The 27,850-nt window shown below is 33.3% G+C and overlaps 1 protein-coding gene across 4 annotated transcripts in view; it reads right to left on the bottom strand.

The window, feature by feature from the left end:
* The window catches only part of LOC133656094 (thyroid hormone receptor alpha-B), a 350,922-nt gene that overhangs the window by 26,132 nt on the left and 296,940 nt on the right, over positions 1 to 27,850 (bottom strand). For all 4 annotated transcript variants that reach the window (XM_062056910.1, XM_062056909.1, XM_062056912.1 and 1 more), the window contains one exon: positions 27,309 to 27,370. In XM_062056910.1, coding sequence (XP_061912894.1) covers positions 27,309 to 27,370 — 62 coding nt within the window. The remainder of the gene's footprint in view (positions 1 to 27,308; positions 27,371 to 27,850) is intronic.

The raw sequence follows: 27,850 nt of genomic DNA, 5'->3' as shown, positions 1-27,850 counted from the left end.
GGATGGATTAAAAACCCCCCACAAAAAACCCTCTATTTTCCAGTCACTTTAATAAATGTTTCGGAATACATTCATTTTTGTCCTCAAAATTTTCCACAATACCCCATAATGACAATGTGAAAATGTTTTTTGAGGTAAAAAACAAAAAATAAAACCACATGTGCATAAGTAACAAATCGCGATTCTTATAAGTAACAATTCTCATTTCGTCCCCAAAAAAATAAAAAATCGATAAAAAAAAACAAAACACAAAAAAATAACTGTCTTGTCCAGTCACTTTAATGTTTCGGAATACATTCATTTTTGTCCTCAAAATTACCAGCACAATATCCCATAATGACAACGGGAAAATGTTTTTTGAAGTAAAAAGCTAAAAAAATCACATGTTCAAAAGTAACAAATCGCGATTCTTATTGGTAACAATTCTCATTTCGTTAAAAAACAATTAAAAAAAACACAAAAAAAACTGTCTTGTCCAGCCACTTTATTAAATGTTTGGGTAGAATTTAATCAAACAAAACAAGTTTTCTTTGAAGTAATATAGAAATGTATTATAGCTGGTTATTTATTTTATGAAGAAATGTAGTTACTCATAGAACTAGCATCAAATGTTATTAAAAAATATATAGATTTTAAATCGAGAATCGTTTACAATTGATTCTGAATCGAATCGTTACCACCAAGAATCGAATCGAATCAAGTGGTGCACAGTCCATCACTTTTTACACATTTTGTTATGTTACAGCCCTATTCCAAAACGGGTGTACTATCCTCAAAATTCTCCACACAATACCCCATAATGACAATGTGAAAATGTTTTTTCAAGTAAAAGAACAAAAAAAACGTGCATAAGTAACGAATCGCGATTCTTATTTGTAACAATTCTCATTTCGTCCCCAAAAAATAAAAAATCGATTAAAAAAACCCTGCGATGAGGTGGCGACTTGTCCTGGGTGTAGCTGAGATAGGCTCCAGCGCCCCCCGCGACCCCGAAGGGAATAAGCGGTAGAAAATGGATGGATTAAAAAACCCCCACAAAAAACCCTCTATTTTCCAGTCACTTTAATAAATGTTTCGGAATACATTCATTTTTGTCCTCAAAATTCTCCACACAATACCCCATAATGACAATGTGAAAATGTTTTTTGAGGTAAAAAACAAAAAATAAAACCACATGTGCATAAGTAACAAATCGCGATTCTTATAAGTAACAATTCTCATTTCGTCCTCAAAAAAATAAAAAATCGATAAAAAAAAACAAAACACAAAAAAATAACTGTCTTGTCCAGTCACTTTAATGTTTCGGAATACATTCATTTTTGTCCTCAAAATTACCAGCACAATATCCCATAATGACAACGGGAAAATGTTTTTTGAAGTAAAAAGCTAAAAAAATCACATGTTTAAAAGTAACAAATCGCGATTCTTATTGGTAACAATTCTCATTTCGTTAAAAAACAAAAAAACGATTAAAAAAAACACAAAAAAAACTGTATTGTCCAGCAACTTTATTAAATGTTTGGGTAGAATTTAATCAAACAAAACAAGTTTTCTTTGAAGTAATATAGAAATGTATTATAGCTGGTTATTTATTTTATGAAGAAATGTAGTTACTCATAGAACTAGCATCAAATGTTATTAAAAAATATATAGATTTTAAATCGAGAATCGTTTACAATTGATTCTGAATCGAATCGTTACCACCAAGAATCGAATCGAATCAAGTGGTGCACAGTCCATCACTTTTTAAACATTTTGTTATGTTACAGCCCTATTCCAAAACGGGTGTACTATCCTCAAAATTCTCCACACAATACCCCATAATGACAATGTGAAAATGTTTTTTCAAGTAAAAGAACAAAAAAAACGTGCATAAGTAACGAATCGCGATTCTTATTTGTAACAATTCTCATTTCGTCCCCAAAAAATAAAAAATCGATTAAAAAAACCCTGCGATGAGGTGGCGACTTGTCCTGGGTGTAGCTGAGATAGGCTCCAGCGCCCCCCGCGACCCCGAAGGGAATAAGCGGTAGAAAATGGATGGATTAAAAAACCCCCACAAAAAACCCTCTATTTTTCAGTCACTTTAATAAATGTTTCGGAATACATTCATTTTTGTCCTCAAAATTTTCCACAATACCCCATAATGACAATGTGAAAATGTTTTTTGAGGTAAAAAACAAAAAATAAAATCACATGTGCATAAGTAACAAATCGCGATTCTTATAAGTAACAATTCTCATTTCGTCCTCAAAAAAATAAAAAATCGATAAAAAAAAACAAAACACAAAAAAATAACTGTCTTGTCCAGTCACTTTAATGTTTCGGAATACATTCATTTTTGTCCTCAAAATTACCAGCACAATATCCCATAATGACAACGGGAAAATGTTTTTTGAAGTAAAAAGCTAAAAAAATCACATGTTTAAAAGTAACAAATCGCGATTCTTACTGGTAACAATTCTCATTTCGTTAAAAAACAAAAAAACGATTAAAAAAAACACAAAAAAAACTGTCTTGTCCAGCCACTTTATTAAATGTTTGGGTAGAATTTAATCAAACAAAACAAGTTTTCTTTGAAGTAATATAGAAATGTATTACAGCTGGTTATTTATTTTATGAAGAAATGTAGTTACTCATAGAACTAGCATCAAATGTTATTAAAAAATATATAGATTTTAAATCGAGAATCGTTTACAATTGATTCTGAATCGAATAGTTACCACCAAGAATCGAATCGAATCAAGTGGTGCACAGTCCATCACTTTTTACACATTTTGTTATGTTACAGCCCTATTCCAAAACGGGTGTACTATCCTCAAAATTCTCCACACAATACCCCATAATGATAATGTGAAAATGTTTTTTGAAGTAAAAGAACAAAAAAAACATGTGCATAAGTAACGAATCGCGATTCTTATTTGTAACAATTCTCATTTCGTCCCCAAAAAATAAAAAATCGATTAAAAAAACCCTGCGATGAGGTGGCGACTTGTCCTGGGTGTAGCTGAGATAGGCTCCAGCGCCCCCCGCGACCCCGAAGGGAATAAGCGGTAGAAAATGGATGGATTAAAAACCCCCCACAAAAAACCCCTCTATTTTTCAGTCACTTTAATAAATGTTTCGGAATACATTCATTTTTGTCCTAAAAATTTTCCACAATACCCCATAATGACAATGTGAAAATGTTTTTTGAGGTAAAAAACAAAAAATAAAACCACATGTGCATAAGTAACAAATCGCGATTCTTATAAGTAACAATTCTCATTTCGTCCCCAAAAAAATAAAAAATCGATAAAAAAAAACAAAACACAAAAAAATAACTGTCTTGTCCAGTCACTTTAATGTTTCGGAATACATTAATTTTTGTCCTCAAAATTACCAGCACAATATCCCATAATGACAACAGGAAAAAGTTTTTTGAAGTAAAAAGCTAAAAAAATCAGATGTTTAAAAGTAACAAATCGCGATTCTTATTGGTAACAATTCTCATTTCGTTAAAAAACAAAAAAACGATTAAAAAAAACACAAAAAAAACTGTCTTGTCCAGCCACTTTATTAAATGTTTGGGTAGAATTTAATCAAACAAAACAAGTTTTCTTTGAAGTAATATAGAAATGTATTATAGCTGGTTATTTATTTTATGAAGAAATGTAGTTACTCATAGAACTAGCATCAAATGTTATTAAAAAATATATAGATTTTAAATCGAGAATCGTTTACAATTGATTCTGAATCGAATCGTTACCACCAAGAATCGAATCGAATCAAGTGGTGCACAGTCCATCACTTTTTACACATTTTGTTATGTTACAGCCCTATTCCAAAACGGATGTACTGTCCTCAAAATTCTCCACACAATACCCCATAATGACAATGTGAAAATGTTTTTTGAAGTAAAAGAACAAAAAAAACGTGCATAAGTAACGAATCGCGATTCTTATTTGTAACAATTCTCATTTCGTCCCCAAAAAAATCAAAAATCGATTAAAAAAACCCTGCGATGAGGTGGCGACTTGTCCTGGGTGTAGCTGAGATAGGCTCCAGCGCCCCCCGCGACCCCGAAGGGAATAAGCGGTAGAAAATGGATGGATTAAAAAACCCCACAAAAAACCCTCTATTTTCCAGTCACTTTAATAAATGTTTCGGAATACATTCATTTTTGTCCTCAAAATTCTCCACACAATACCCCATAATGACAATGTGAAAATGTTTTTTGAAATAAAAGAACAAAAAAAACATGTGCATAAGTAATGAATCGCGGTTCTTATTTGTAACAATTCTCATTTCGTCCCCAAAAAATAAAAAATCGATTAAAAAAACCCTGCGATGAGGTGGCGACTTGTCCTGGGTGTAGCTGAGATAGGCTCCAGCACCCCCCGCGACCCCGAAGGGAATAAGCGGTAGAAAATGGATGGATTAAAAAAACCCCACAAAAAACCCTCTATTTTTCAGTCACTTTAATAAATGTTTCGGAATACATTCATTTTTGTCCTCAAAATTTTCCACAATACCCCATAATGACAACGTGAAAATGTTTTTTGAGGTAAAAAACAAAAAATAAAACCACATGTGCATAAGTAACAAATCGCGATTCTTATAAGTAACAATTCTCATTTCGTCCCCAAAAAAATAAAAAATCGATAAAAAAAAACAAAACACAAAAAAATAACTGTCTTGTCCAGTCACTTTAATGTTTCGGAATACATTCATTTTTGTCCTCAAAATTACCAGCACAATATCCCATAATGACAACGGGAAAATGTTTTTTGAAGCAAAAAGCTAAAAAAATCACATGTTCAAAAGTAACAAATCGCGATTCTTATTGGTAACAATTCTCATTTCGTTAAAAAACAAAAAAAACGATAAAAAAAAACACAAAAAAAAATGTCTTGTCCAGCCACTTTATTAAATGTTTGGGTAGAATTTAATCAAACAAAACCAGTTTTCTTTGAAGTAATATAGAAATGTATTAGAGCTGGTTATTTATTTTATGAAGAAATGTAGTTACTCATAGAACTAGCATCAAATGTTATTAAAAAATATATAGATTTTAAATCGAGAATCGTTTACAATTGATTCTGAATCGAATCGTTACCACCAAGAATCGAATCGAATCAAGTGGTGCACAGTCCATCACTTTTTACACATTTTGTTATGTTACAGCCCTATTCCAAAACGGGTGTACTATCCTCAAAATTCTCCACACAATACCCCATAATGACAATGTGAAAATGTTTTTTGAAGTAAAAGAACAAAAAAAACGTGCATAAGTAACGAATCGCGATTCTTATTTGTAACAATTCTCATTTCGTCCCCAAAAAAATCAAAAATCGATAAAAAAAAACCTGCGATGAGGTGGCGACTTGTCCTGGGTGTAGCTGAGATAGGCTCCAGCGCCCCCCGCGACCCCGAAGGGAATAAGCGGTAGAAAATGGATGGATTAAAAAACCCCCACAAAAAACCCTCTATTTTCCAGTCACTTTAATAAATGTTTCGGAATACATTCATTTTTGTCCTCAAAATTTTCCACAATACCCCATAATGACAATGTGAAAATGTTTTTTGAGGTAAAAAACAAAAAATAAAACCACATGTGCATAAGTAACAAATCGCGATTCTTATAAGTAACAATTCTCATTTCGTCCCCAAAAAAATAAAAAATCGATAAAAAAAACAAAAACACAAAAAAATAACTGTCTTGTCCAGTCACTTTAATGTTTCGGAATACATTCATTTTTGTCCTCAAAATTACCAGCACAATATCCCATAATGACAACGGGAAAATGTTTTTTGAAGTAAAAAGCTAAAAAAATCACATGTTTAAAAGTAACAAATCGCGATTCTTATTGGTAACAATTCTCATTTCGTTAAAAAACAAAAAAACGATTAAAAAAAACACAAAAAAAACTGTCTTGTCCAGCCACTTTATTAAATGTTTGGGTAGAATTTAATCAAACAAAACCAGTTTTCTTTGAAGTAATATAGAAATGTATTATAGCTGGTTATTTATTTTATGAAGAAATGTAGTTACTCATAGAACTAGCATCAAATGTTATTAAAAAATATATAGATTTTAAATCGAGAATCGTTTACAATTGATTCTGAATCGAATCGTTACCACCAAGAATCGAATCGAATCAAGTGGTGCACAGTCCATCACTTTTTACACATTTTGTTATGTTACAGCCCTATTCCAAAACGGGTGTACTATCCTCAAAATTCTCCACACAATACCCCATAATGACAATGTGAAAATGTTTTTTGAAGTAAAAGAACAAAAAAAACATGTGCATAAGTAACGAATCGCGATTCTTATTTGTAACAATTCTCATTTCGTCCCCAAAAAATAAAAAATCGATTAAAAAAACCCTGCGATGAGGTGGCGACTTGTCCTGGGTGTAGCTGAGATAGGCTCCAGCGCCCCCCGCGACCCCAAAGGGAATAAGCGGTAGAAAATGGATGGATTAAAAACCCCCCACAAAAAACCCTCTATTTTCCAGTCACTTTAATAAATGTTTCGGAATACATTCATTTTTGTCCTCAAAATTTTCCACAATACCCCATAATGACAATGTGAAAATGTTTTTTGAGGTAAAAAACAAAAAATAAAACCACATGTGCATAAGTAACAAATCGCGATTCTTATAAGTAACAATTCTCATTTCGTCCCCAAAAAAATAAAAAATCGATAAAAAAAAACAAAACACAAAAAAATAACTGTCTTGTCCAGTCACTTTAATGTTTCGGAATACATTCATTTTTGTCCTCAAAATTACCAGCACAATATCCCATAATGACAACGGGAAAATGTTTTTTGAAGTAAAAAGCTAAAAAAATCACATGTTCAAAAGTAACAAATCGCGATTCTTATTGGTAACAATTCTCATTTCGTTAAAAAACAATTAAAAAAAACACAAAAAAAACTGTCTTGTCCAGCCACTTTATTAAATGTTTGGGTAGAATTTAATCAAACAAAACAAGTTTTCTTTGAAGTAATATAGAAATGTATTATAGCTGGTTATTTATTTTATGAAGAAATGTAGTTACTCATAGAACTAGCATCAAATGTTATTAAAAAATATATAGATTTTAAATCGAGAATCGTTTACAATTGATTCTGAATCGAATCGTTACCACCAAGAATCGAATCGAATCAAGTGGTGCACAGTCCATCACTTTTTACACATTTTGTTATGTTACAGCCCTATTCCAAAACGGGTGTACTATCCTCAAAATTCTCCACACAATACCCCATAATGACAATGTGAAAATGTTTTTTCAAGTAAAAGAACAAAAAAAACGTGCATAAGTAACGAATCGCGATTCTTATTTGTAACAATTCTCATTTCGTCCCCAAAAAATAAAAAATCGATTAAAAAAACCCTGCGATGAGGTGGCGACTTGTCCTGGGTGTAGCTGAGATAGGCTCCAGCGCCCCCCGCGACCCCGAAGGGAATAAGCGGTAGAAAATGGATGGATTAAAAAACCCCCACAAAAAACCCTCTATTTTCCAGTCACTTTAATAAATGTTTCGGAATACATTCATTTTTGTCCTCAAAATTCTCCACACAATACCCCATAATGACAATGTGAAAATGTTTTTTGAGGTAAAAAACAAAAAATAAAACCACATGTGCATAAGTAACAAATCGCGATTCTTATAAGTAACAATTCTCATTTCGTCCTCAAAAAAATAAAAAATCGATAAAAAAAAACAAAACACAAAAAAATAACTGTCTTGTCCAGTCACTTTAATGTTTCGGAATACATTCATTTTTGTCCTCAAAATTACCAGCACAATATCCCATAATGACAACGGGAAAATGTTTTTTGAAGTAAAAAGCTAAAAAAATCACATGTTTAAAAGTAACAAATCGCGATTCTTATTGGTAACAATTCTCATTTCGTTAAAAAACAAAAAAACGATTAAAAAAAACACAAAAAAAACTGTATTGTCCAGCAACTTTATTAAATGTTTGGGTAGAATTTAATCAAACAAAACAAGTTTTCTTTGAAGTAATATAGAAATGTATTATAGCTGGTTATTTATTTTATGAAGAAATGTAGTTACTCATAGAACTAGCATCAAATGTTATTAAAAAATATATAGATTTTAAATCGAGAATCGTTTACAATTGATTCTGAATCGAATCGTTACCACCAAGAATCGAATCGAATCAAGTGGTGCACAGTCCATCACTTTTTAAACATTTTGTTATGTTACAGCCCTATTCCAAAACGGGTGTACTATCCTCAAAATTCTCCACACAATACCCCATAATGACAATGTGAAAATGTTTTTTCAAGTAAAAGAACAAAAAAAACGTGCATAAGTAACGAATCGCGATTCTTATTTGTAACAATTCTCATTTCGTCCCCAAAAAATAAAAAATCGATTAAAAAAACCCTGCGATGAGGTGGCGACTTGTCCTGGGTGTAGCTGAGATAGGCTCCAGCGCCCCCCGCGACCCCGAAGGGAATAAGCGGTAGAAAATGGATGGATTAAAAAACCCCCACAAAAAACCCTCTATTTTTCAGTCACTTTAATAAATGTTTCGGAATACATTCATTTTTGTCCTCAAAATTTTCCACAATACCCCATAATGACAATGTGAAAATGTTTTTTGAGGTAAAAAACAAAAAATAAAATCACATGTGCATAAGTAACAAATCGCGATTCTTATAAGTAACAATTCTCATTTCGTCCTCAAAAAAATAAAAAATCGATAAAAAAAAACAAAACACAAAAAAATAACTGTCTTGTCCAGTCACTTTAATGTTTCGGAATACATTCATTTTTGTCCTCAAAATTACCAGCACAATATCCCATAATGACAACGGGAAAATGTTTTTTGAAGTAAAAAGCTAAAAAAATCACATGTTTAAAAGTAACAAATCGCGATTCTTACTGGTAACAATTCTCATTTCGTTAAAAAACAAAAAAACGATTAAAAAAAACACAAAAAAAACTGTCTTGTCCAGCCACTTTATTAAATGTTTGGGTAGAATTTAATCAAACAAAACAAGTTTTCTTTGAAGTAATATAGAAATGTATTACAGCTGGTTATTTATTTTATGAAGAAATGTAGTTACTCATAGAACTAGCATCAAATGTTATTAAAAAATATATAGATTTTAAATCGAGAATCGTTTACAATTGATTCTGAATCGAATAGTTACCACCAAGAATCGAATCGAATCAAGTGGTGCACAGTCCATCACTTTTTACACATTTTGTTATGTTACAGCCCTATTCCAAAACGGGTGTACTATCCTCAAAATTCTCCACACAATACCCCATAATGATAATGTGAAAATGTTTTTTGAAGTAAAAGAACAAAAAAAACATGTGCATAAGTAACGAATCGCGATTCTTATTTGTAACAATTCTCATTTCGTCCCCAAAAAATAAAAAATCGATTAAAAAAACCCTGCGATGAGGTGGCGACTTGTCCTGGGTGTAGCTGAGATAGGCTCCAGCGCCCCCCGCGACCCCGAAGGGAATAAGCGGTAGAAAATGGATGGATTAAAAACCCCCCACAAAAAACCCCTCTATTTTTCAGTCACTTTAATAAATGTTTCGGAATACATTCATTTTTGTCCTAAAAATTTTCCACAATACCCCATAATGACAATGTGAAAATGTTTTTTGAGGTAAAAAACAAAAAATAAAACCACATGTGCATAAGTAACAAATCGCGATTCTTATAAGTAACAATTCTCATTTCGTCCCCAAAAAAATAAAAAATCGATAAAAAAAAACAAAACACAAAAAAATAACTGTCTTGTCCAGTCACTTTAATGTTTCGGAATACATTAATTTTTGTCCTCAAAATTACCAGCACAATATCCCATAATGACAACAGGAAAAAGTTTTTTGAAGTAAAAAGCTAAAAAAATCAGATGTTTAAAAGTAACAAATCGCGATTCTTATTGGTAACAATTCTCATTTCGTTAAAAAACAAAAAAACGATTAAAAAAAACACAAAAAAAACTGTCTTGTCCAGCCACTTTATTAAATGTTTGGGTAGAATTTAATCAAACAAAACAAGTTTTCTTTGAAGTAATATAGAAATGTATTATAGCTGGTTATTTATTTTATGAAGAAATGTAGTTACTCATAGAACTAGCATCAAATGTTATTAAAAAATATATAGATTTTAAATCGAGAATCGTTTACAATTGATTCTGAATCGAATCGTTACCACCAAGAATCGAATCGAATCAAGTGGTGCACAGTCCATCACTTTTTACACATTTTGTTATGTTACAGCCCTATTCCAAAACGGATGTACTGTCCTCAAAATTCTCCACACAATACCCCATAATGACAATGTGAAAATGTTTTTTGAAGTAAAAGAACAAAAAAAACGTGCATAAGTAACGAATCGCGATTCTTATTTGTAACAATTCTCATTTCGTCCCCAAAAAAATCAAAAATCGATTAAAAAAACCCTGCGATGAGGTGGCGACTTGTCCTGGGTGTAGCTGAGATAGGCTCCAGCGCCCCCCGCGACCCCGAAGGGAATAAGCGGTAGAAAATGGATGGATTAAAAAACCCCACAAAAAACCCTCTATTTTCCAGTCACTTTAATAAATGTTTCGGAATACATTCATTTTTGTCCTCAAAATTCTCCACACAATACCCCATAATGACAATGTGAAAATGTTTTTTGAAATAAAAGAACAAAAAAAACATGTGCATAAGTAATGAATCGCGGTTCTTATTTGTAACAATTCTCATTTCGTCCCCAAAAAATAAAAAATCGATTAAAAAAACCCTGCGATGAGGTGGCGACTTGTCCTGGGTGTAGCTGAGATAGGCTCCAGCACCCCCCGCGACCCCGAAGGGAATAAGCGGTAGAAAATGGATGGATTAAAAAACCCCCACAAAAAACCCTCTATTTTTCAGTCACTTTAATAAATGTTTCGGAATACATTCATTTTTGTCCTCAAAATTTTCCACAATACCCCATAATGACAACGTGAAAATGTTTTTTGAGGTAAAAAACAAAAAATAAAACCACATGTGCATAAGTAACAAATCGCGATTCTTATAAGTAACAATTCTCATTTCGTCCCCAAAAAAATAAAAAATCGATAAAAAAAAACAAAACACAAAAAAATAACTGTCTTGTCCAGTCACTTTAATGTTTCGGAATACATTCATTTTTGTCCTCAAAATTACCAGCACAATATCCCATAATGACAACGGGAAAATGTTTTTTGAAGCAAAAAGCTAAAAAAATCACATGTTCAAAAGTAACAAATCGCGATTCTTATTGGTAACAATTCTCATTTCGTTAAAAAACAAAAAAAACGATAAAAAAAAACACAAAAAAAAATGTCTTGTCCAGCCACTTTATTAAATGTTTGGGTAGAATTTAATCAAACAAAACCAGTTTTCTTTGAAGTAATATAGAAATGTATTAGAGCTGGTTATTTATTTTATGAAGAAATGTAGTTACTCATAGAACTAGCATCAAATGTTATTAAAAAATATATAGATTTTAAATCGAGAATCGTTTACAATTGATTCTGAATCGAATCGTTACCACCAAGAATCGAATCGAATCAAGTGGTGCACAGTCCATCACTTTTTACACATTTTGTTATGTTACAGCCCTATTCCAAAACGGGTGTACTATCCTCAAAATTCTCCACACAATACCCCATAATGACAATGTGAAAATGTTTTTTGAAGTAAAAGAACAAAAAAAACGTGCATAAGTAACGAATCGCGATTCTTATTTGTAACAATTCTCATTTCGTCCCCAAAAAAATCAAAAATCGATAAAAAAAAACCTGCGATGAGGTGGCGACTTGTCCTGGGTGTAGCTGAGATAGGCTCCAGCGCCCCCCGCGACCCCGAAGGGAATAAGCGGTAGAAAATGGATGGATTAAAAAACCCCCACAAAAAACCCTCTATTTTCCAGTCACTTTAATAAATGTTTCGGAATACATTCATTTTTGTCCTCAAAATTTTCCACAATACCCCATAATGACAATGTGAAAATGTTTTTTGAGGTAAAAAACAAAAAATAAAACCACATGTGCATAAGTAACAAATCGCGATTCTTATAAGTAACAATTCTCATTTCGTCCCCAAAAAAATAAAAAATCGATAAAAAAAACAAAAACACAAAAAAATAACTGTCTTGTCCAGTCACTTTAATGTTTCGGAATACATTCATTTTTGTCCTCAAAATTACCAGCACAATATCCCATAATGACAACGGGAAAATGTTTTTTGAAGTAAAAAGCTAAAAAAATCACATGTTTAAAAGTAACAAATCGCGATTCTTATTGGTAACAATTCTCATTTCGTTAAAAAACAAAAAAACGATTAAAAAAAACACAAAAAAAACTGTCTTGTCCAGCCACTTTATTAAATGTTTGGGTAGAATTTAATCAAACAAAACCAGTTTTCTTTGAAGTAATATAGAAATGTATTATAGCTGGTTATTTATTTTATGAAGAAATGTAGTTACTCATAGAACTAGCATCAAATGTTATTAAAAAATATATAGATTTTAAATCGAGAATCGTTTACAATTGATTCTGAATCGAATCGTTACCACCAAGAATCGAATCGAATCAAGTGGTGCACAGTCCATCACTTTTTACACATTTTGTTATGTTACAGCCCTATTCCAAAACGGGTGTACTATCCTCAAAATTCTCCACACAATACCCCATAATGACAATGTGAAAATGTTTTTTGAAGTAAAAGAACAAAAAAAACATGTGCATAAGTAACGAATCGCGATTCTTATTTGTAACAATTCTCATTTCGTCCCCAAAAAATAAAAAATCGATTAAAAAAACCCTGCGATGAGGTGGCGACTTGTCCTGGGTGTAGCTGAGATAGGCTCCAGCGCCCCCCGCGACCCCAAAGGGAATAAGCGGTAGAAAATGGATGGATTAAAAACCCCCCACAAAAAACCCTCTATTTTCCAGTCACTTTAATAAATGTTTCGGAATACATTCATTTTTGTCCTCAAAATTTTCCACAATACCCCATAATGACAATGTGAAAATGTTTTTTGAGGTAAAAAACAAAAAATAAAACCACATGTGCATAAGTAACAAATCGCGATTCTTATAAGTAACAATTCTCATTTCGTCCCCAAAAAAATAAAAAATCGATAAAAAAAAACAAAACACAAAAAAATAACTGTCTTGTCCAGTCACTTTAATGTTTCGGAATACATTCATTTTTGTCCTCAAAATTACCAGCACAATATCCCATAATGACAACGGGAAAATGTTTTTTGAAGTAAAAAGCTAAAAAAATCACATGTTCAAAAGTAACAAATCGCGATTCTTATTGGTAACAATTCTCATTTCGTTAAAAAACAAAAAAAACGATTAAAAAAAACACAAAAAAAACTGTCTTGTCCAGCCACTTTATTAAATGTTTGGGTAGAATTTAATCAAACAAAACCAGTTTTCTTTGAAGTAATATAGAAATGTATTAGAGCTGGTTATTTATTTTATGAAGAAATGTAGTTAATCATAGAACTAGCATCAAATGTTATTAAAAAATATATAGATTTTAAATCGAGAATCGTTTACAATTGATTCTGAATCGAATCGTTACCACCAAGAATCGAATCAAATCAAGTGGTGCACAGTCCATCACTTTTTAAACATTTTGTTATGTTACAGCCCTATTCCAAAACGGATGTACTGTCCTCAAAATTCTCCACACAATACCCCATAATGACAATGTGAAAATGTTTTTTGAAGTAAAAAACAAAAAAAACCCACATGTGCATAAGTAACGAATTGCGATTCTTATTTGAAACAATTCTCATTTCGTCCCAAAAAAATAAAAAATCGATTAAAAAAAAACACAAAAAAACTGCCTTGTCCAGTCACTTTAATAAATGTTTCGGAATACATCCATTTTTGTCCTCAAAATTCTCCACACAATACCCCACGATGACAATGTAAAAATGTTTTTTGAAGTAAAAAAAAACAAAAAAACCCCACATGTGCATAAGTAACAAATCGTGATTCTTATTTGTAACAATTCTCATTTCGTCCCAAAAAAATCAAAAATCGATTAAAAACCCACAAAAAAAACCTGTCTTGTCCAGTCACTTTAGTAAATGTTTCGGAATACATTAATTTTTGTCCTCAAAATTCTCCACACAATACCCCATAATGACAATGTGAAAATGTTTTTAGAAGTAAAAAACAAAAAAAATCCCATGTGCATAAGTAACGAATCGCGATTCTTATTTGTAACAATTCTCATTTTGTCCCCAAAAAAATCAAAAATCGATAAAAAAAAACTGCCTTGTCCAGTCACTTTAAGAAATGTTTTGGAATACATTCATTTTTGTCAAAATTCTCTACCCAATACCCCATAATGACAATGTGAAAATGTTTTTTGATGTAAAAAAAAACAAAAAAACACGTGCATAAGTAACGAATCGCGATTCTTATTTGTAAAAATTCTCATTTCGTCCCAAAAAAAAAAAAATCAAAAATCGATTAAAAAAAACTGCCTTGTTTGGACATTTATCACTTTGATAAATGTTTCGGAATACATTCATTTTTGTCCTAAATATCCTCCACAATGACAATGGGAAGATGTTTTTTAAAGTAAAAAACAAAACAAAAACGTGCATAAGTAACAAATCGCGATTCTTATTTGTAACAATTCTCATTTCGTCCCAAAAAAATTTAAAATAGATTAAAAAACCCCACAAAAAAAACCTGCCTTGTCCAGTCACTTTAATAAATGTTTTGGAATACATTCATTTTTGTCCTCAAAATTCTCCACCCAATACCCCATAAGAACAATGTGAAAATGTTTTTGGAAGTAAAAAAAAACCCAAAAAATCACATGTGCATAAGTAACTAATTGTGATTCTTATTTGTAAATATTCTCATTTCGTCCCCCAAAAAAATCAAAAATCGATTAAAAAACCCCACAAAAAAAACCTGTTTTGTCCAGTCACTTTAATAAATGTTTCGGAAGCACCTACTACATACAGTAGACCCGGGACGTATTCACAGCACTTCACTTTTCCCACATTTTGTTATGTTACAGCACTATTCCAAAACGGAATACATTCATTTTTGTCCTCAGAATTCTCCACACAATACCCCATAACAACAATGTGAAAATGTTTCTTGAATTAAAAAAAAAAAATTAACATGTGCTTAAGTAACAAATCGCGATTCTTATTTGTAACAATTCTCATTTCGTAAAAAAAAAAATCAAAAATCAATTTAAAAAAACACAAAACAAACTGTCTTGTCCAGTCACTATTAAATGTTTGGGTATAATTTTATCAAACAAAACCAGTTTTCTTTGAAATAATATAAAAATGTATTAGAGCTGGTTATTTATTTTATGGAGGAATGTAGTTAATCATAGAACTGGCATCCAGTGTTATTAAAAAAAAATATAGATTTTAAATCGAGAATCGTTTAGAATCGATTCTGAATCGAATGGTTACCACCAAGAATCAAATCGAATCATGTGGTGCCCGTAGATTCACAGCACCTAACCGTCATACAGTACACGTCAATACGCACTCAGACTTGTGTGACATCAATAAGAGATATCCATTTTAGATGCGAATGCAGTGCATCACTTTTTACACATTTTGTTATGTTACAGCCCTATACCAAAACGGATGTACTGTCCTCAAAATTCTCCACACAATACCCCATAATGACAATGTGAAAATGTTTTTTGAAGTAAAATAATCACATGTGCATAAGTAACGAATCGCGATTCTTATTTGTAACAATTCTCATTTCGTCCCAAAAAAAATCAAAAAATCGATTAAAAAAACCCACATAAAAAACTGTTTTGTCCAGCCACTTTATTAAATGTTTGGGTAGAATTTTATCAAACAAAACCAGTTTTTCTTTGAAGTAATATAGAAATGTATCAAAGCTGGTTATTTATTTTATGGAGTAATTAATCATTGAACTGGCATCCATTATTAATACAAAAAGCATAGATTTTAAATCGAGAATCGTTTAGAATCGAGAATCGATTCTGAATCGAATCGTTACCATCAAGAATCGAATCGAATCATGTGGTGCCCGTAGATTCACAGCACCTAACCGTTGTACAGTACACCCAGAAAGTATTCACGGCGCTTCATTTTTTACACATTTTGTTATGTTACAGCCCTATTCAAAAACGGAATACATTCATTTTTGTCCTCAAAATTTTCCACACAATACCCCACAATGACAATGTGAACATGTTTTATTTAAGTAAAAAAACTAAAAAAATCAGCGCTTTTGCTTAATACTTTGTTGATGCACCTTTGGCAGCAATTACAGCCTCAAGTGTTTTTGAATAGGATGCCACAAGCTCGGCACACATCTATCTTGGGCAGTTTAAAAAAAATAAATCTAATTTCGAACGAATCGCGATTCTTTTTTGTAACAATTGTCATTTTGTTAAAAAATAAAAAAAAATCTAAAATCGATTAAAAAAATACAAAAACACAAAAAAAACCTTTATTAAATGTTTGGGTAAAATTTAATCAAACAAAACTAGGGATGTCCGATAATGACTTTTTTGCCAATATTCCGATATTGTCCAACTCTTAATTACAGATACCGATATCAACCGATACCAATATATACAGTCGTGGAATTAACACATTATTATGCCTAGTTTGGACAACCAGGTATGGTGAGGATAAGGTCCTTTTTAAAAAAATTGATTAAATAAAATAAGATAAATAAATTAAAAACATTTTCTTGAATAAAAAAGAAAGTAAAACAATATAAAAACAGTTACATAGAAACTAGTAATTAATGAAAATGAGTAAAATTAACTGTTAAAGGTTAGTACTATTAGTGGACCAGCAGCACACACAATCATGTGTGCTTACGGACTGTTGATGATATTACAGACCGTAGATGGTGAAATCCCTAAATTCCTTGCAATAGCTGGTTGAGAAAGGTTGTTCTTAAACTGTTCAACAATTTGCTCACGCATTTGTTGACAAAGTGGTGACCCTCGCCCCATCCTTGTTTGTGAATGACTGAGCATTTCATGGAATCTACTTTTATACCCAATCATGGCACCCACCTGTTCCCAATTTGCCTGTTCACCTGTGGGATGTTCCAAATAAGTGTTTGATGAGCATTCCTCAACTTTATCAGTATTTATTGCCACCTTTCTCAACTTCTTTGTCACGTGTTGCTGACATCAAATTCTAAAGTTAATGATTATTTGCACAAAAAAAAAGTTTATCAGTTTGAACATCAAATATGTTGTCTTTGTAGCATGTTCAACTGAATATGGGTTGAAAATGATTTGCAAATCATTGTATTTTGTTTATATTTACATCTAACACAATTTCCCAACTCATATGGAAACGGGTTTTGTACATACATATACATATAGTCGAGGTTTATGTGGTTTATTCGTTATACAGTGCTCAATACCGGGGTAGAGCAGAATATACGTCAGGTCAGGAAAAAACACAGAGGCTATTTCATCCCTACAAGCCTGTTTCCCAGGTCTCCCTGCTCTTCAGGGGATTTTATTAAAGTGTATTCAATAAGTATTCAATAAAATCTCCTGAAGAGCAGGGCAACCTGCGAAACATATATATATATATATATATATATATATATATATATATATATATATATATATATATATATATATATATATACACACATAAACACACACACACACACGTGTCTGTATATATATATATATATATATATATATATATATATATATATATATATATATATATATATATATATATATATATATACACACACACGTGTCTGTATATATATATATATATAAATATATATATATAAAAATGTAGGTGTATGTACATATTATACATATATATATATATATACAGACACATGTGTCTGTGTATATGTATATATACACACACATGTGTCTGTATATATATATATATATATATATATATATATATATATATATATATATATATATATATATATATATACACACATAAACACACACACACACACACGTGTCTGTATATATATATATATATATATATATATATATATATATATATATATATATATACACACACACGTGTCTGTATATATATATATATATATATATATATATATATATATATATATATATATATATATAAATGTAGGTGTATATACATATTATACATATATATATATATATATACAGACACATGTGTCTGTGTATATGTATATATATATACACACACATGTGTCTGTATATATATATATATATATATATTTATATATATATATATATATATATAAATGTATGTGTATATACATAATATACATATATATAAATATATATATAATATACATACATACATATATATATATATATATAAATGTATGTGTATATACATAATATACATATATATATATATATAATATACATACATACATACATATATATATATATATATATATATATATATATATATATATGTATATGTATGTATGTATATTATATATATATATGTATATTATGTATATACACATACATTTATATATATTTATATATATATATATATAAACACATGTGTGTGTGTATATATATATATATACATATACACAGACACATGTGTCTGTATATATATATATGTATAATATGTATATACACATACATTTTTATATATATATATATTTATATATATATATATATATATATATATATATATACAGACACGTGTGTGTGTGTGTATGTGTATATATATATATATATATATATATATATACTGTGTATATATATATATATATATATATATATATATATATATATATATATATATATATATATATATATATACACATACATTTATATATATACACTACCGTTCAAAAGTTTGGGGTCACCAAAACAATTTTGGGGAATAGCCTTCATTTCTAAGAACAAGAATAGACTGTCGAGTTTCAGATGAAAGTTCTCTTTTTCTGGCCATTTTGAGCGTTTAATTGACCCCACAAATGTGATGCTCCAGAAACTCAATCTCCTCAAAGGAAGGTCAGTTTTGTAGCTTCTGTAATGAGCTAAACTGTTTTCAGATGTGTGAACATGATTGCACAAGGGTTTTCTAATCATCAATTAGCCTTCTGAGCCAATGAGCAAACACATTGTACCATTAGAACACTGGAGTGATAGTTGCTGGAAATGGTCTGTGTGTGTGTGTATATATATATATATATATATATATATATATATATATATATATATATATATATATATATATATATATATATATATATATATACAGTCAAGAAAATAAGTATTTGAACACCCTGCTATTTTGCAAGTTCTACCACTTAGTAATCATGGAGGGGTCTGAAATTTTCACGGTAGGTGCATGTCCACTGTATGAGAGATAACCTAAAAAGAAAAATCCAGAAATCACAATCTATGATTTTTTAACAATTTATTCGTGTGATACAGCTGAAAATAAGTATTTGAACACCTGTCTATCAGCTAGAATTCTGACCTTCAAAGACCTGTTAGTCCGCCTTTAAAAGTCCTCCTCCACTCCACTGTACTATCCTGAATCAGATGCACCTGTGTGAGGTCGTTAGCTGCATAAAGACACCTGTCCACCCCATACAATCAGTAAGACCCAAACATTCAGCATGGCTAAGAGCAAAGAGCTGTCCAAAGACACCAGAGACAAAATTGTACAACTCCACAAGGATGGAAAGGGCTACGGAGAAATTGCCAAGCAGCTTGGTGAAAAAAGGTCCACTGTTGGAGCAATCATTAGAAAATGGAAGAAGCTAAACATGACGGTCAGTGTCAATCGGAGTGGAGCCCCATGCAAGATATCACCTGGTGGGGTCTCAATGATGCTAAGAAAGGTGAGGAATCAGCCCAGGACTACACGGCAGGACTTGGTCAATGACCTGAAAAGAGCTGGGACCACTGTTTCCATGGTCACTGTTGGTAATACACTAAGACGTCATGGTTTGAAATCATGCATGGCACGGAAGGTTCCCCTGCTTAAACCAGCACATGTTAAGGCCCGTCTTAAGTTTGCCAATGACCATTTGGATGATCCAGAGGAGTCATGGGAGAAAGTTTTGTGGACAGATGAGACCAAAATTGACCTTTTTGGTCATAATTCCACAATGCGTGTTTGGAGGAAGAAGAATGATGCATACCATACCAAGAACACCATTCCTACTGTGAAGCATGGGGGTGGTAGCATCATGCTTTGGGGGTGTTTTTCTGCTCATGGGACAGGACGACTGTACTGTATTAAGGAGAGGATGACCGCAGACATGTATTGTGAGATTTTGGCCAAAAACCTCCTTCCCTCAGTCAGATCATTGAAGATGAGTCGTGGCTGGATCTTCCAACATGACAATGACCCAAAGCACACAGCCAGGAAAACCAAGAAGTGGCTTCGTAAGAACCATATCAAGGTTCTGGAGTGGCACAGCCAGTCTCCAGACCTAAATCCAGTTGAAAATCTTTGGAGGGAGCTGAAAGTCTGTGTTACTCAGCGACAGCCCAGAAACCTGACTGATCTAGAGAAGATCTTTGTGGAGGAGTGGGCCAAAATCCCTCCTGCAGTCTGTGCAAACCTGGTGAAGAACTACAGGAAACGTTTGACCTCTGTAATTGCAAACAAAGGCTACTCTACCAAATATTAATGTTGGTGTTCAAATACTTATTTTCAGCTTTATCACACAAATAAATTGTTAAAAAATCATAGATTGTGATTTCTGGATTTTTCGTTTTAGGTTATCTCTCATACAGTGGACATGCACCTACCATGAACATTTCAGACCCCTCCATGATTTTTAAGTTGGAGAACTTGCAAAATAGCAGGGTGTTCAAATACTTATTTTCTTGATTGTATATATATATACACACACACGTGTCTGTGTATATATACACTACCGTTCAAAAGTTTGGGGTCACATTGAAATGTCCTTATTTTTGAAGGAAAAGCACTGTACTTTTCAATGAAGATAACTTTAAACTAGTCTTAACTTTAAAGAAATACACTCTATACATTGCTAATGTGGTAAATGACTATTCTAGCTGCAAATGTCTGGTTTTTGGTGATATATCTACATAAGTGTATAGAGGCCCATTTCCAGCAACTATCACTCCAGTGTTCTAATGGTACAACGTGTTTGCTCATTGGCTCAGAAGGCTAATTGATGATTAGAAAACCCTTGTGCAATCATGTTCACACATCTGAAAACAGTTTAGCTCGTTACAGAAGCTACAAAACTGACCTTCCTTTGAGGAGATTGAGTTTCTGAGCATCACATTTGTGGGGTCAATTAAACGCTCAAAATGGCCAGAAAAAGAGGACTTTCATCTGAAACTCGACAGTCTATTCTTGTTCTTAGAAATGAAGGCTCAAACACATAATTGTTTGGGTGACCCAAAACTTTTGAACGGTAGTGTATATATACATATGTATATATATATACATATGTATATGTATATACATACATATTTATATATATGTATATTATATATATATATACAAATACATTTATATATATATACAGACACGTGTGTGTGTGTATATATATATATATATATATATATATATATATATATATATATATATATATATATATACAATGAAAATATCAATGAGTGCTAACAACCCAGGATGGTGATTATTGAAGGAGGTCGGCAGCAAACAAGACCAACAAATGAAAGAAACGCGATACTGGACACAAGAACGCTGGCCGACGGAAGGATGAGAGGAGAAAAGAAAACACTGAAAAAAAACACAAAAACAAATCTGAGCAACGTTGAGCGGAAGACAACGAAAAACAAGCGCGGAGGAATAATAACAAAGACTTGGTCATCGTCTTATTGGCCAAGGTGCCAGAGCAGCCGACTTGTGTGAAAAGCGGTATCAATAGCAGACCTCCAGTATGACAGGAAGCAGGCGGTGAATCCAGGTCAGGACCTTTCCCAGCGGGACGCCTTTCTTTCTTTGAAGGTAACAAAAGACCTATTTCTTCTACTTCTACTGCGATTAGACTGAGATCCAAGATGGCGGCACAGTCGTATTCATGTCGGCAATAGTGACATCATGGTGTCATTTCACCTGCGGAGACCACAGGTGTCACCGAACACACCTTTTTTTTTCACAAGCACAACAATACTGTATTGGTGTTTTACTCGTTTTATAGCCCACAGACTTAAAAGTAGACACTAGATGGCAGTAAAATCACATACCCACAGCTCATTGTCAAGTTACTACAATGTTTTCATTCACCATAACTAATATATTATTAAATATTATTATAGTAATGAATAATTAAACATTTGTCAACGGTTGAGAGCGATCTTTAGCGCTCATTTTTGTTGGCAAATGAGAGACGATGAGAGATCATCATCACACTTCAACATCTCTCATATGGAAATATGTTCTTAATTGTATTACCCCGGATAAATAAACGTTTATGAAATATATAAAAGCGTGTAAACTAGGAAGTAAATGTCTTTATGTCAGTTTTTTCAACCTTTTTTGAGCCAAGGCCCATTTTTTGCGTTGAAAAAAATGCGGAGGCACACCACCAGCAGAAATCATTAAAAAACAAAACTCAATTGACAGTAAAAAAAAATCGTTGTCGCAATTGTTGGATATGACTTCCGAAAGGGACAAGCGGTAGAAAATGGATGGATGGATGGACTTTAAACCATAACCAACCATGCATCACTATAGCTCTCGTTAAAGTAAAGTTAAGTACCAATGATTGTCACACACACACGAGGTATGGCGAAATTATTCTCTGCATTTGACCCATCACCTTTGATCACCCCCTGTGAGGTGAGGGGAGCAGTGGGCAGCAGCGGTGGCTGTGCCCGGGAATCATTTAGGTGATTTAACCCCCAATTCCAACCCTTGATGCTGAGTGCCAAGCAGGGAGGTAATGGGTCCCATTTTTATAGTCTTTGGTATGACTCGGCCGGGGTTTGAACTCACGACCTACCAATCTCAGGGCGGACACCCTAACCACTTGGCCACTGAGTAGGTGTCTCAAAGTAGGTGTACTGTCACCACCTGTCACATCACCCTGTGACTTATTTGGAGTTTTTTGCTGTTTTCCTGTGTGTAGTGTTTTAGTTCTTGTCTTGCGCTCCTATTTCGGTGGCTTTTTCTCTTTTTTGGTATTTTCCTGTAGCAGTTTTATGTCTTCCTTTGAGCGATATTTCCCGCATCTACTTTGTTTTAGCAATTAAGATTATTTCAGTTGTTTTTATCCTTCTTTGTGTGGACATTGTTGATTGTCATGTCATGTTCCGATGTACATTGTGGACGCCGTCTTTGCTCCACAGTAAGTCTTTGCTGTCGTCCAGCATTCTGTTTTTGTTTACTTTGTAGCCAGTTCAGTTTTAGTTTCGTTCTGCATAGCCTTCATTAAGCTTTAATGCCTTTTCTTAGGGGGCACTCACCTTTTGTTTATTTTCGGTTTAAGCAATTAACAAGCAATTAGCTGCTGGCTGCCACCTACTGATATGGAAGAGTATTACACGGTTACTCTGCCGAGCTCTAGACAGCACCGACACTCAACAACAACACATCATTTGCAGACTATAATTACTGGTTTGCAAAAAATATTTTTAACCGAAATAGGTGAAATTAGATCATCTCCCACGTAAGGCTGCAGCTAACGATTATTTTTCTATCGATTAATCTATAGATTATTTTTTCGATTAATCGGTTAATCTATAGATTATTTTTTTCGATTAATCTATAGATTATTTTTCCTTTTACCGATTATTTTTTTATTCAAAATGAAGATGAAAAAATAAATGTAGGCCAGTTTTTTCAAAAGGCATGGCTTTTATTTACAAAAAAAAAAAGAAGTATGGCCACTCAGTCAACATTGACAACAACATGACTAAATATTCTGTAACAATGTAAAATGTCAAAAAATGTAACAAACATTTAAAACTTTTAACCTTTAACAAAATTAAAAGTACCTTATTTGCTTTTTAATGTGCAAATATAAAAGTCAACATCCAGTGCAAATCTTAATATTCTGCAATAGTATAAGCATTTCAAAAGTAAAAGTATTGCTTATTTTGCTTTAAAATGTGCAAAAATAAAGATAAACATCCAATACAAAAAAGTGTAAAACGAAATATTCTGTAACAACAGTGTAAACATTTCAACAAAAGTGAAAGTATTGCTTATTTGCTAAAATGTGCAAAAATAAAGATAAACACCCAATACAAAAAAGTGCCAATCTAAATATTCTGGAGCACTGTAAACATTAAGTATTGCTTTTAAAATGTGCAAAATAAACATCCAGTCCAACACAGTACACAATAACCAATTCTACTCATTCCAGTGAGTGACTAACAGTTGTAATGAAGAAAGGTTAGCATGTCTACATGCTCTGCTTCTTTTCTTGTTTACAATATTCCCAGCAGCTGAAAATAGGCGTTTAGAAGGGGTCGATGTGGCTGGAACTGAGAGCTAATTAGCCTTCACCTCAAGCCAGGACTGTGAGTGAGCTGAGCTGCAGTTTACGTTTCTAGAAGGTCAACGGGCTCATAGTGATGTTACTAGTAGTTGACTGGGAGGTGTTTATTATCATTTGGGGAGAGTCCGCTGCCTGATGCTCACCTGCTAAACACCTATCTGCTCCACGCTGAAGCGCTGACTACATGCGCTCTGAATACGCACTGCTGATTGGCTGGTAATGCTCTGAATACGCACTGCTCATTGGCTGATAATGCTTCGTGTGTACCAATCAGATGGTTGTGTGGGTGGGACAATGCTGCGTGCTGAGACAGCGGCAGAAGGAGCAAAGCAGCTTGTTAAGACTTTAGCAGCTAAAGTTAGCTTTAGCTTAGAAACTCGTTCGGTACACCCCCGTACCGAACCGAAAGCCCCGTACCGAAACGGTTCAATACAAAACACGTACCGTTACACCCCTAGCAGATACAAATGACACATTCATGTTTTTGTGTAATGATGACAACGTATGCTCACGCGGACGATTGACTAGTTGATGGTTTTCTTTTCAAATGTTCGTTCATAGCCGTTGTGCTGCTATTATAGGCCATTTCCGCTCGACACAGTGTGCATACAACAACATTATTAGGCTGTGTATTGAAATACTTTCACACTTTTGACGACTTTTGGCGTGATTTTTCCCCCTCGCTCGCACCGCTCGCATCGTCTGCTTTGATCGTCTGCTTTGCGCTTCGCCATGACGGTAGCGTGATGTAAATATGCGACGCGTCGACGCACAAAAACGGCGTCGACGTATTTACGTAACCGATGACGTCGACTACGTCGACGCGTCGTTTCAGCCTTACTCCCACGGCACACCAGACTGTATCTCATGGCCGCGGCACAGTGGTTGAAAAACACTGACCTAGGGATGGGTACCATTTACATCTGAAACGATACGGCACCAATTCCTGGTACCCGGGGATTGATACTAACGATACCAATTTTCAGTGTTTTGGGTGTGATGATAAATATTAATTGTTTTTTGATAATAAAATCTCCTTTTTTATTGCGACATTGAAAATGATCTGATTATGATAACTGCTGTCCTGTTGTTGAATCTTGTTTTATTATCCCATCGCTGAGCCTCAGTTGCAAGTATGACAATAAGTTGCAATTACAGTTGCAAGTCCAAGATGTTGCGCCCTAAAAAATGTTGTTACTGTAAGTATTGTACTTAATACGCAACCGCTGTTTGATTATAACGTGCATCTTAGTTGTAGCTTTCTTTAGCACATTTGGAGGTGTTGAAATCGCCATGTAAAATCGCTAATGCTAATTAGTAACATGTCAATGGCAAAGCCAATGTGTATTAGCATCAACTTTACTTACGTTGGAGGTTTAATGAGTAATTTTTTTTCCCTCAAGTGACAAAGATCAGATTTTTTGTGCCAGTCTAAACGCTCCAAAGTGCATCAAATGTGATCTTTTGGCATCAGATTCAGGCCACATCCGGAGGTAGTGCTGAACCCGATTGGAATCCAATCTTTTTAAAATGCGACTTCAGTCTAAAAGCAATCAGACCTGAATGTGATTTTTTTCGTCATCTATGGGCGAGCTACGTCACTTTTGTGCGCGCGGGAAATATTTTATCACAACGTCCGGTTTCCATTTCTATTTAAGACGACCGAACCTTCGGTGCATCACTCGTCAATAGTGTGTGAATAATAGGCTATCCGCATTTTTCGGACTATAAAATCCTTTTATTTTCTCAAAAATCGTCAGTGCGCCTTATAACCCGGTGCGCCTAATTTGCGTAATTATTGTGGTTGTGCTTACTGACATCGAAGCTATTTTATTTGGTGCATGGTGTAATGACAAGTGTGACCAGTAGATGGCAGTCACACATAACAGATACGTGTAGACTGCAAGATGACGGCAGTAAACAACACCAAAACTTCAAATGTTCCATTGAGAATATAGAACATTACACACCGCACTCAAAAATCTGTCAACATTTTTTAGTACGACTTTGGTAAGCTATTAAGTCGGAGCATTACGGCTACCATAGTCAGACGTACTGTGCTTCAATTTACAGTATTATTATGGTGTGTGTATAAGGACCCCAAAATGGCACCTATTAGGAGACATTATCTGGCGTTTTGTTTCGCAATAATATACCTGCTAATGTGTATTTGGGATCTGCATAAGTCCTGAAAAATTTGCGCGCGTCCGCCATTGTAGTCAATGAGCTTCTTCTTTTGGGACATTCATCCTCCGCTGTTGCCATTTCTAATATAAAGTAGTGTAAAGTTCTTACTTATATCTGTCATGAAAGCACTAAAGCATACCGGTGTAGTGAGTTTACATTATTATAAGAGTTCTGGTCCGACGTTTTTTCACGGGACCCTTTGTCCCCGCCCCTTTTATTACCCAGAAGGCTTTGCGCCGTATACAGGAACAGGAAGTAGGACGACAATAGTGTGGTTTGATCAATAGAGTTGATATTTTTTTTACACGTTGTTGTTGGTCATGCTTCGTCTACACAAGAAACAAACAAAACCTTTTGATAAGTTTTTTGAGGGCGCGAGTTTGAGCGCCGTTCAGAGATAAATTTTATTGGCGAAAATGTGCGGGGATTCGCGGCCAATGGACAAAGTTGCAAGATTGGTTGAATTTGCGTAATTGGATCATAAACAGCAAACAAAAGCGACAGAAAACGCTACAACGCCCAAACATTTTAGCCAATCAGAAACCATTTTCAAAAAATCCATGCCTGTTAAAGACGTGGATTTACTTTTTAATATCCCCGTGGTATAAAAAGAATCATTCCATCTTACTCACCCGTCATGCTCTTCACCGAACATTGGCTGTTCTTCCTCTTCCTCTTCGGGCCATTGAGCCACCTGAAAGAGAAAGTGAAACCTTTACCACTGAGGGCCAAAGACTGACAAATCGTTTTGTGGGTCATTTTGGTAGTTTTTACCTTCAAAACCAGTACAATATATAGATTGTTTTATTTCCCCCCAAAGAACTAGAAAATGCAATTTCGGAATACAGTTTGTGGGAATGTTGAAGAGCCAAAGCCAAACTGAAATGCTAACGGTAAGCACGCTGGCGAGATAGCGTCAAGTAACAAAAAATATGAACACAATGAGCTAAAAAAGCTAGCATGCAAACAGTACTATGCTAATATGCTATTAATAGCAGGCTTACAGTTAGCATTAGTGAAATACCAAAATATATAACACTGAGGTATATCTAGTAAATTAGCTGAACAAAAATCTAGCAAGCTAATGTTAGCATGCTAAAATGTTAACTGTATTATGGGTCAAATACCAAAATATATTACTCTGAGCAAAAAAATGTGTTTAAAATGCTAGCGT

This window comes from Entelurus aequoreus, linkage group LG08, assembly GCF_033978785.1.
Source record: "Entelurus aequoreus isolate RoL-2023_Sb linkage group LG08, RoL_Eaeq_v1.1, whole genome shotgun sequence".
Classification (NCBI taxonomy): Eukaryota; Metazoa; Chordata; class Actinopteri; order Syngnathiformes; family Syngnathidae; genus Entelurus; species Entelurus aequoreus.
This window is presented reverse-complemented; position numbering and strand designations above follow the sequence as displayed.